At 38.8% G+C, this 11,237-nt stretch overlaps 1 protein-coding gene and 3 long non-coding RNA genes across 24 annotated transcripts in view; 1 reads left to right on the top strand and 3 right to left on the bottom strand.

The window, feature by feature from the left end:
• Positions 1 to 11,237, top strand: part of LOC126401491 (uncharacterized) — a 29,454-nt gene that overhangs the window by 4,801 nt on the left and 13,416 nt on the right. The gene's annotated exons all lie outside the window — the stretch shown is intronic.
• LOC126401495 (uncharacterized) lies at positions 2,743 to 3,417 on the bottom strand. Its single transcript, XR_007571085.1, has 2 exons — positions 3,161 to 3,417; positions 2,743 to 2,984 (listed from the first exon to the last, which is right to left on the bottom strand). It is a non-coding gene; the product is annotated as an uncharacterized LOC126401495 (long non-coding RNA).
• The window catches only part of LOC126401483 (uncharacterized), a 47,674-nt gene continuing 40,155 nt past the window's right edge, over positions 3,719 to 11,237 (bottom strand). For 13 of the 17 annotated variants that reach the window (XM_050062809.1, XM_050062803.1, XM_050062807.1 and 10 more), the window contains 3 exons: positions 6,085 to 6,186; positions 4,613 to 4,689; positions 3,719 to 3,993 (listed from right to left, as the gene is read on the bottom strand). In XM_050062809.1, the coding sequence (XP_049918766.1) occupies positions 3,983 to 3,993; positions 4,613 to 4,689; positions 6,085 to 6,186 (190 nt within the window). In that variant the 3' untranslated portion in view covers positions 3,719 to 3,982. Of the gene's footprint in view, positions 3,994 to 4,612; positions 4,690 to 6,084; positions 6,187 to 11,237 lie in introns of those variants that run through there. The other 4 variants (XM_050062799.1, XM_050062796.1, XR_007571072.1 and 1 more) reach the window with 3 other exon arrangements.
• Positions 6,195 to 11,065, bottom strand: LOC126401492 (uncharacterized). Of its 5 annotated transcripts, none has more exons than XR_007571080.1 (4): positions 10,470 to 11,065; positions 10,208 to 10,303; positions 8,909 to 9,686; positions 6,195 to 6,928 (listed from the first exon to the last, which is right to left on the bottom strand). It is a non-coding gene; the product is annotated as an uncharacterized LOC126401492 (long non-coding RNA). The 5 variants fall into 5 exon arrangements; XR_007571081.1 differs by lacking the exon at positions 8,909 to 9,686 and adding an exon at positions 7,530 to 8,307; XR_007571082.1 differs by lacking the exon at positions 8,909 to 9,686.

Below are 11,237 nucleotides of genomic sequence, written 5' to 3'. Positions count from 1 at the left end.
GACCTCTGACTCTGAGTAAACAGGACACATTTGTATCACCTGTGCTTTTCCTGCAACTACAACTCAAAACATCTGCTGAGAAAAAGACGACACAAATACTATTAACAGCTCCTTTGACTTTTGACTATGACACATTAGAAACACATCCTGCTCTCACACTAAATGTTCAGGAAGCTGAGAAGTACAAGGCTGAAGACGACGCTCAGTGTGACAAGGTATTTGCTAAAACAGCTTGGAGTTGTACGCTTTCAACATGAACTCCACTGAGGAGGATGAAAAGCTTGCTGGCAAGATCAGTGAAGATGACAAGCACACAATGCACAACGCTGAAGCTTTTTTTCAGTTTAATTCTTGTTCTTTTTTCAAACAGGATGAAATAATTGATGACACAATGACACAAGGACCCTGGCGATAAGATTAATATAATAATAAAGTATATAAAAGATGTTGTTACAATACCTTTAAGTGGGAAAAATAACTGCGCCACAGATGACAAAAGAGCACCAGCGAGAGGTGACTTCCTTTTTTATTTCCAGACCTGTAGGGGAGGAGAGACAAACACTGGGTGTTATGAAGCACGGACTTTCTTACTCTAAAGCAACTGACACAGGGTGACGTGAGGCGACGTAGACGATGCAACAGTTGGCTTTCATCAGTGGTGTAGTGGTAGTTGATGGGGTGGGTGCACTGCTACGGAAATGGGTAAGTTACAGAAGAGGAAATGGGTGGGGTAGACTGAGTACAGTTGAGACACTTTTTGCTTCTCCATTTTTGAACAGATATTGCACAAAAACTATACACTGAAAATAAGTGACTTTTCATATGCAGTTTAATTTGTTTGTATACTAAGTTATTATTGATGAATATCATTTATAAGTTGTTTATTTTTTCCACAATCAGGTCATAAACATGAGGTGCATTTTTACCATGGTACAGTTGACACACCTATTGAAACCCATTGATGATGACTGAACATCAATTGTAAATGCAATAAACTTTTTAATAAAATGACAATTTGACAAGATATTTCAATATAAATTCAACAGGACTGCAAAATTCCTTAGCTACACTCCTAATTGACCTCCCTTCCTGCACCACTTCTGAGGCCCTGTGCTGGCACTCCCCTATTTGTGGTGCTAGCTCTGAAGCGGGGCATCCTGCAATAGGCATAGCACAAGAAGACAATCATAGACAAAAAAGTCCATACAGGCTACACAACATAGCTAACACACACACACACTGCATGCTTTTATATTTCTGAACTCTGAAGTAGGCTAGGCTACACATCCCACAAAGGCTGTATCAACTGTACCCGTTCTACCACCTTGCCTATTACACCACACGCTAAATTATCCTTATATCATTCATGGTTAAAAAAGATGTCCATTAATATAACACAGTTCAAGTATCACAAATATTAAATTTTATTTCCATTTTCTTTGTTTGTGGTCTTTTTATGACTTGTAACCTGTTATCTTTAGGCTGCACAACTTAACAGCATGTGCTGTAATAGAACTCTGTCACGGGTACAGCTGAGACATTGTGTCTCAACTGTACCCCGCTAACCACCTTGTGTATTTCTCTAGATCATGCAGTGACCTAACATGCTAGGATAGCATGAAATATGTGAGTTTTTAGGGCACAGAATAATGTTTGCAATGATGTAAGTTATGTTTGGTGGTCACAAAAGGATAATAATTTGCTCATTGTGGAAGGGACATGGTAAAGTGAAATTCTTACCTTAGTAAAAAGACTTTTGCTGATATCTTCAGACTGGAGATGCTACACTCTTCAAATCTCCCACCACCAAAGAGGACAATAATACGCATGTGCTGAGTAAAAATCACGGCTCAGGCTTGCAGCGCAGGCAAGATATTTAGGGTGTTTCAACTGTACACATGTCTCAACTATACTCAGTCTACCCTATTCTTTCACATATGGCTTTTTGGCTGATAGGTGGGTAAACTGTAAACAGCCAGAGAAAGAGGTGGGTATACCCTGTATACCTGCGTATACCCCCCACTACACCACTGGCTTTCGTCGCCGCTAATCCTTTAATGTTGGTTTGGTGTGTCTGCACCTTGGCTTCGGACCCTACAATACCAGAGTGACGACACTTCCAGTTAAGTTAAGCCTCACGCGCCCTCTAGTGGGGCATGAGCGCATTACCTTACAGTATGTCTGATGTGCACTTGCTTGTAAGTTGATGAAAACGGCCTTGTTTTTATGTCTGATGTGCACTTGCTTGTAAGTTGATGAAAACGGCCTTGTTTTTACTTTTAGGTGTCTTGGGTCAGGGTACCTGTGTAGCTTAGTCAGCATATAGCATTCACATCAAATTGAAAGGTTCAAGGTTCGATAGGCTCCACCAACTCAATGTATGAACAGCTTGAGAAACTGTTTTTGAACAGTACAGTACTCTTTTTAAAAGCCATATTCACTTGGTTTATTACAATATATCTGCATTTATATAAATGAAATGAACATGAAAATCTGTTTGTTCCAAGTGTCCTGAAGTATTACTATAGTTTATGAGACAGAATAACATCTGCAGTTAAATGCCACTGACCTTACAGGTAAATAATCTCAGTGGCCTTCTCCAATGAAAAAAGTAACTTACTTCACGAACAATGAAGCTGCAATAACTGAAACATTCAGTAACTAAGATATTTGCTTTGTTACATTAATGGGGTTGCTGATGTTGTAATGTAGTAGGCTTGACTGTAATTTCTTGCAGATAAACACATTTGAAACTTTTTATTTTACTTTAACCAGTCCAACACAAGTAGTGTGAGCAAACAGCACAAATCTGTACAAAGTATCGAAGTTTTGATTATTTTCGTAGTTCTCTCAGGAGTTCTCATGCACTGTCAGCACCCCTGCAGCTTCTCCTCAACAGCACCCAGCAGATCCTCTTCCTTGATTTTCTCCTGCACATCTGCCTCATGGTTCTTGACTTCAGCTTACATCTCCAGTTCCTGGTTCTGTGCACAGGAGAAGTCAGCTAGTGTCAACACATACGCCCACTCCCACTCTCTCTTTCACTCTACTTACCTGATGACCTGCAGGTCAGTTGTGGAGCCACTTGAAAGTACATCACTATTAAAACAGCAGGCATTCATGACACAGCAATTAATGACCACTACGTGTTAATATTTACCTGAAAACGGGTCATCGATGCTCCTATTATTGCTGGTCGGCAGCAATACTGAAGTTCAGCCAATTCTTGGTCGGATATGCAACGCGCTATCCCGCCACTAGAGGGCACGTGACCAACTTTCCGCTTGACCAATGTGTGTCGCTACTCTGGTGTTGTAGGATCCGACTGCAGCTGCCCTTTAACAGCTTGTCCTGTTGCATGCAGTGTGCACACAGTGTGGACACAGTGCTGTCTCATATCAGGCTCGTTGGAGATGAACTGAGATCAGGCGGCTGCAGCAGGAGGAGGAGCAGTCTGACAGTTTGCCAACATTTCCCAGCAGCCTTCAGTCTGTACAGGAAGTCACAGAAACACTCACATGTTCTTAGATCTGATGCTGATTTATTAAAAATGTTTTACAGGTGATCTGTAATTTATGTTCATGGTTCAGCCTCCATTTTACATCAACTATGTACATCATCATCATCATCATCATCATCATAATCAGAGCAGACCTGTCCCCTCAACTGGATTCAAATTGAAAACCTCAGCCTCACAGTCAAACACAGAGGAAAGAAATACAAGACAACAGCTTTAATTACAGATCAGTCAGATACAGTCAGGGCTTCACATCTGTACACGTTAAATCTAAAGTCTCTGTGTTGCTACAGACTTCAATCACTAAAACAGTCCAGTGTTAATATACAACAGACTCTGTGTAGTTTATGATGAAACTATACAGGAAGTATCAGCAGGCATGATTATATGAAGAGACCATCAGGTGCAGCTGCTGACGGGTGCCTCAACCATGTTTCCATCCCACTTCAGACGACAGCTCCTGGTTCATCTCCTCCCTTTTTGACAGAAACACAGGATATTATTTAAAATAAAAACAGTATGTACTCAGAGTTAAACTGCAGGTGGATAAAATGTAATAATATGTCAATTTAATGGAAACTATAACAAGTATAGTGAATGTGTGAAACATTTACTGATGGGGAAATTTTCAATCAATAACTAGTCCCAACATACACTGATCAAATTTACCATCATCATCTCTTTGTTAAGTTATGTTAAAAGATTAAAATCAAGATCAAACACCTTAAAAAGTTAATTGTGTTTCCACATAATAATTTCTCTCCTCTCTTTAACCCCTACTTCTCACTTTCACATTAACCCTGCTCCATCAAAAGGATCATTCTCACACACACTGAGTGTTTAGAGGGTGTGAAGGCCCCAATATTTAAAGTCATTTTGATCTTTAAGAGACAGAAGTTGATTTTACTGACTTTATGTTCCATCAGTGTGGATACAAGTGACAGAAAAGATGAATGTGACTGTGCGTGTGGATACAAGTGACAGAAAAGATGAATGTGACTGTGCTCAACAAGTTTTAGTCATGTCCACAGATTCATCTAAATATTTAAGACTGTGTGTGAAACAATGGAAATGAGGTTAACAGATTAGACTCACAGGTCGTCTGAAGACTCGACCAAATCTTCATCATGTGCCACAACGTGCTTCTTTCTGAAGATGAAAAGTCCAGCTCACTGCAAGTGAGATAATCAGAGTTATGATGCTACTTTATGAGGATGAAAATAAACATTAAAAGCAACATAATTCAAACATGATAACAGTGTGTGGAATGATGCAAAAGGTGTTATGCATGACTTCATTATATGAGCTAATTCTCTGACACAATTAGGGATGGGTATCGTTAGGATTTTTATGAATCCGATTCCGATTCCGGTTCTGCTGATCGATTCCGGTTCCTAACGACTCCTTACTTCGATTCCAAAATAGTGAAAAATAAAAGGTCAAATGTTTATTTAACAAAAGTATCTTTATTCCTTTGTCTTTTAAGAAAATGTTTAACAAAAATAAATTCCTGTCTGAGCAGCATTAGTGCTAAAATACTATACTGCATTGCATTCACTGTAAAACAGCAAATAAACATCAAGAAACAAAGTAATTGTTTTGATGTTAGGAGATCAGTAATACAGTGTGGCAAAAATACACAATTGTAAGAGCTGAAAATATTTTAAACGAATAGAGAATGCCTATTTTGTATTTATTCTATTTATAGATTCGTTTTGATTTCATTCTGAACAAGATCATTCATTTTATAGTTGATATATGTCATTGACGTTTGCAGAGAAACACACATGCACGATACGAAATAGAGTATTTTTGCCACAGGATTTAGGATGGAAATAGGCGACGTTACATTATCTAACTTACCTGAATGACGGAGACTCGACGACTGAGAAGGGATGTAGTCCTTTAACCACAAACTTTGTTACCGCTCGGTGACACTCCTCAGTTTAATCTTTGGTCAGCCTCTTTTTCGCCAACGTGAACGGTGTCTCTGTCGGGGCTGCTGGCGAGGTACCAACGTTGCTTGTAGCAACATTAGCACTGGCTGTGTCTGGTGTTGACGACCGCAGTACAGCGTTTCCCACCTTGCATAGTTAGCCCAGTTAGCCATAGCTGCTTCTTCTGCAGTTTCTCTGGTGTTTTTTGTTTTGTTTTGTTTTTTCAGTTTCTCTGTTGTTTTTTGTTTTGTTTTGTTTTTTCAGTTTCTCTGGTGTGTTTGGCTGAAGTTCAGTGTGAATGCGCGACGTAGTCACATAACAGACAGGTCCTGGCAGATACGTTTCTTAAGCAGCCACTGTAAGAAAGGTTACTAGTGCGTCTAGGAACTGATAAGCAGAACTGAAAGTAAATAATTTTTATGGGTACCCGGTACCCGCCGTTTTTGATTCGGTTCCTACTCGGAACCGAATTTCGGTACCCAACCCTAGTCACAATGGTTGTGAAATAATCATAATAATCAGACTTGTGTGTGTAAAATATCACTGCATGCAGTTACACTTTGATGATAATAAAAACTTACCTGGGAGAGACTCTGTCTTTGAAATCCTTTGATGATAATAAAAACTTACCTGGGAGAGACTCTGTCTTTGAAATCAGTCGGTTCAGCTTTTGACCAATCACTCTTCAAGGACACACCAGAGTCAAAGGACTCGATGCTTCCCGTAGCCCTCCTAGTAAACAAGACACAAAGAGCAGCAGGGTGGGAAATGAGATGATCAGACATCCAGACACATCAACTGATGGATACACAGAAACTACTGAGCAGACATCAGAGAAGTTCAGTAAAAGTTGATTCTGTTCCCACTGAATGATTCCTCTCTTTTATCAACACAGACTTTTAGAGTAATCACTTATCACTTAAACAATAATCCTGATCCATCGTATGGGATCATTATGAGGGTGCAGAGGCCCAAACATTTACTGTCATTTCATCTGTAACAAAAGGAAGTTGATTTTACTGACTTTAACGTCTGGAGTGTGGATACACATGAAATGAAATTCATGTGAATATATACCCAGAGGAAGGGAAAACTCAAAATCAGATCTTTGTCCAACCTATTTCTCCCAGACGTAACTGAGCTCAGTTTAAGATCAATATGAGATTGTGACCATTTTTCATACTTCTTTAATTCAGCTCCTGAGAAATAACCTTCCTCTTGTCTCCCCAGAGGAAAATGTGCTGCTCACCACAATGTTTTCTTTGTCTTATCAGACATAACTCATCTTCTTATTTGGAGATTACTACATTCTCATCTGTTTCTCATAACCCCTTATAGAATCAACAAGTAGTGTGAAAGTGCTCTGAGTGCTCAGACGACTAGAGAAGTGCTGTGCAAGTCCATCTGTTCTTTTGCTCCTGATTTCTCCTGGGAGGGATGTTTAGGAGAAACACATCAGAATGTAGGTTTATGTCTGATGAGACAAAGTAAAGACTGTGGTCAGCAGCCAATTATTTCCTCTGGCTATACATTAATAATATGCTTAGCTAAGAAAACAAGATCTTTAAACCTGAACTGCACTGAGGAACAGTAAACTTGTCTTCACAGGTCACGTAGCAACAGCAGCACGTTAGCTAACACATGCTACAATTATAAAGTAACATAATAATGACTGACATCATCAGACTTGTGTGTGTGCAAAATATCAGTGAATGCAGTTACATTTTAATGATGATAAAAGCTTACATGAGATGGGGTGGTGTGTGGGACAGAACACAGGGACAGAACAGTGCTCTTCTTTTTTTTGTGATCAATTATTTATTGAATTTTTCCATAAAAAATAAATGAATAAAAAACCCATGAGATATGGCAGGCATTAAATAAACAAAGATAGTAGACAATGGAAGTAAAATAAAATAGCAAAATGAAAAATAAGAAACAAACCCTCTCCCCATCCCATAAACCTCTAGGGGACCATTAGGCCAGTAGTTTTGACAAAATAATTCTAGGAACTCCATTGAGCATATTAACGTATACATATAGTGAATACATAACATACACAAACCCATACGTACCTTTCCCTACTGAACCGTGCTTCTCTTTCAGCCCTCCTAGTAAACAAGACACAAAGAGCAGCAGGGTGGGAAATGAGATGATCAGACATCCAGACACATCAACTGATGGATACACAGAAACTACTGAGTAGACATCAGAGAAGTTCAGTAAAAGTTGATTCTGTTCCCACTGAATGATTCCTCTCTTTTATCAACACAGACTTTTAGAGTAATCACTTATCACTTAAACAATAATCCTGATCCATCGTATGGGATCATTATGAGGGTGCAGAGGCCCAAACATTTACTGTCATTTCATCTGTAACAAAAGGAAGTTGATTTTACTGACTTTAACGTCTGGAGTGTGGATACACATGAAATGAAATTCATGTGAATATATACCCAGAGGAAGGGAAAACTCAAAATCAGATCTTTGTCCAACCTATTTCTCCCAGACGTAACTGAGCTCAGTTTAAGATCAATATGAGATTGTGACCATTTTTCATACTTCTTTAATTCAGCTCCTGAGAAATAACCTTCCTCTTGTCTCCCCAGAGGAAAATGTGCTGCTCACCACAATGTTTTCTTTGTCTTATCAGACATAACTCATCTTCTTATTTGGAGATTACTACATTCTCATCTGTTTCTCATAACCCCTTATAGAATCAACAAGTAGTGTGAAAGTGCTCTGAGTGCTCAGACGACTAGAGAAGTGCTGTGCAAGTCCATCTGTTCTTTTGCTCCTTATTTCTCCTGGGAGGGATGTTTAGGAGAAACACATCAGAATGTAGGTTTATGTCTGATGAGACAAAGTAAAGACTGTGGTCAGCAGCCAATTATTTCCTCTGGCTATACATTAATAATATGCTTAGCTAAGAAAACAAGATCTTTAAACCTGAACTGCACTGAGGAACAGTAAACTTGTCTTCACAGGTCACGTAGCAACAGCAGCACGTTAGCTAACACATGCTACAATTATAAAGTAACATAATAATGACTGACATCATCAGACTTGTGTGTGTGCAAAATATCAGTGAATGCAGTTACATTTTAATGATGATAAAAGCTTACATGAGATGGGGTGGTGTGTGGGACAGAACACAGGGACAGAACAGTGCTCTTCTTTTTTTTGTGATCAATTATTTATCGAATTTTTCCATAAAAAATAAATGAATAAAAAACCCATGAGATATGGCAGGCATTAAATAAACAAAGATAGTAGACAATGGAAGTAAAATAAAATAGCAAAATGAAAAATAAGAAACAAACCCTCTCCCCATCCCATAAACCTCTAGGGGACCATTAGGCCAGTAGTTTTGACAAAATAATTCTAGGAACTCCATTGAGCATATTAACGTATACATATAGTGAATACATAACATACACAAACCCATACGTACCTTTCCCTACTGAACCGTGCTTCTCTTTCAGCCCTCCTAGTAAACAAGACACAAAGAGCAGCAGGGTGGGAAATGAGATGATCAGACATCCAGACACATCAACTGATGGATACACAGAAACTACTGAGTAGACATCAGAGAAGTTCAGTAAAAGTTGATTCTGTTCCCACTGAATGATTCCTCTCTTTTATCAACACAGACTTTTAGAGTAATCACTTATCACTTAAACAATAATCCTGATCCATCGTATGGGATCATTATGAGGGTGCAGAGGCCCAAACATTTACTGTCATTTCATCTGTAACAAAAGGAAGTTGATTTTACTGACTTTAACGTCTGGAGTGTGGATACACATGAAATGAAATTCATGTGAATATATACCCAGAGGAAGGGAAAACTCAAAATCAGATCTTTGTCCAACCTATTTCTCCCAGACGTAACTGAGCTCAGTTTAAGATCAATATGAGATTGTGACCATTTTTCATACTTCTTTAATTCAGCTCCTGAGAAATAACCTTCCTCTTGTCTCCCCAGAGGAAAATGTGCTGCTCACCACAATGTTTTCTTTGTCTTATCAGACATAACTCATCTTCTTATTTGGAGATTACTACATTCTCATCTGTTTCTCATAACCCCTTATAGAATCAACAAGTAGTGTGAAAGTGCTCTGAGTGCTCAGACGACTAGAGAAGTGCTGTGCAAGTCCATCTGTTCTTTTGCTCCTTATTTCTCCTGGGAGGGATGTTTAGGAGAAACACATCAGAATGTAGGTTTATGTCTGATGAGACAAAGTAAAGACTGTGGTCAGCAGCCAATTATTTCCTCTGGCTATACATTAATAATATGCTTAGCTAAGAAAACAAGATCTTTAAACCTGAACTGCACTGAGGAACAGTAAACTTGTCTTCACAGGTCACGTAGCAACAGCAGCACGTTAGCTAACACATGCTACAATTATAAAGTAACATAATAATGACTGACATCATCAGACTTGTGTGTGTGCAAAATATCAGTGAATGCAGTTACATTTTGAAAAGGACCAAGTGTGAAAACACCCTGAGTTTACTGACAGGTCATTAAGAAGTGCAGTAGAACAAACTTCAGTCAAAGTAAATATTGTTCCTACAGAACGATTAATCTCCTCATTATAAAGTACTTTCCTCCTAAAGGAAGTTGATTTTACTGACTCTAGTGTCAGTGTGGATACAAATGAAATGAAATGACTCAGGTCACATAGCAACAAAATCACTTTAGTTAACACAGATACTAAAGTTATAAAGTAATATAATAATGTCTTACCTTGACTCCATCTTGTCACTTCCCATGGTCCCTGCAGAGTGTGGTGTCTGCTGCTGCTCTGAGCTGTAACACAACACACACCTGCTGAGTGCTGACCTCNTAGTAATAAACACTTTAGTTAACACAGATACTAAAGTTATAAAGTAATATAATAATGACTTACCTTGACAAGATGCCCCCCATGTTCACACTGAGCCCTGCAGAGTGTGGTCTCTGCTGCTGCTCTGAGCTGTAACACAACACACACCTGCTGAGTGCTGACCTCTGACTCTGGAGTAAACAGGACACATTTGTATCACCTGTGCTTTTCCTGCAACTACAACTCAAAACATCTGCTGAGAAAAAGACGCCACAAATACTATTTAAGGAGAAGTGTGGAAGATTTACAGGGATTTGGTGGCCTCTACTGGTGAACTGCAGATTGCAACCACCTAAAACTTCTCCCAGAGAGAATTCCCTCAGTGTTCGTTGTTCAGGAGGTTTTTATCAGGAGCTGAATGATCCACAGAGGTCTCTTCTTTTGACTTTTGACTATGACACATTAGAAACACATCCTGCTCTCACACTAAATGCACTTTAGATGAAAGGTGAAAGTGAAAAGACGGTCACAGTCAAATGTTAAAGACTTTACAAGTGCACAAGCAGAATGTTCTCCTGCAGCTTTCTTTACACCTTGTGACACAGTGTGCAGAAGTTATGAGCTCTATGACTGCCTTCTTTATGCTGCAAGTTTAATAAGTAGCTGTATGAGAATATGCATATTTGTCATCACTATATAAAATATTTACAGCCTGATTTACTTGGAAGATTAACGTAGTGACATGTTGTCTGTTCCACATTACTGCCGCTGTATGTTAGGTGTTAGTTTGGACTGTTCCCACTTTTTTAAAGACAAAACAAAGAAATTCAATTCTTTATTTTATTTGTTGTTCAGACAGAATGAAATAACTGAATAAATGAATGACACAAGAACCCTGGTGATAAGAGTAATAAAGTATTTACAGTACCTTTTGGATGGTAAACAGCACTG

The sequence above is a fragment of the Epinephelus moara genome, chromosome 14, assembly GCF_006386435.1.
Source record: "Epinephelus moara isolate mb chromosome 14, YSFRI_EMoa_1.0, whole genome shotgun sequence".
In the NCBI taxonomy this organism is placed as follows: Eukaryota; Metazoa; Chordata; class Actinopteri; order Perciformes; family Serranidae; genus Epinephelus; species Epinephelus moara.
This window is presented reverse-complemented; position numbering and strand designations above follow the sequence as displayed.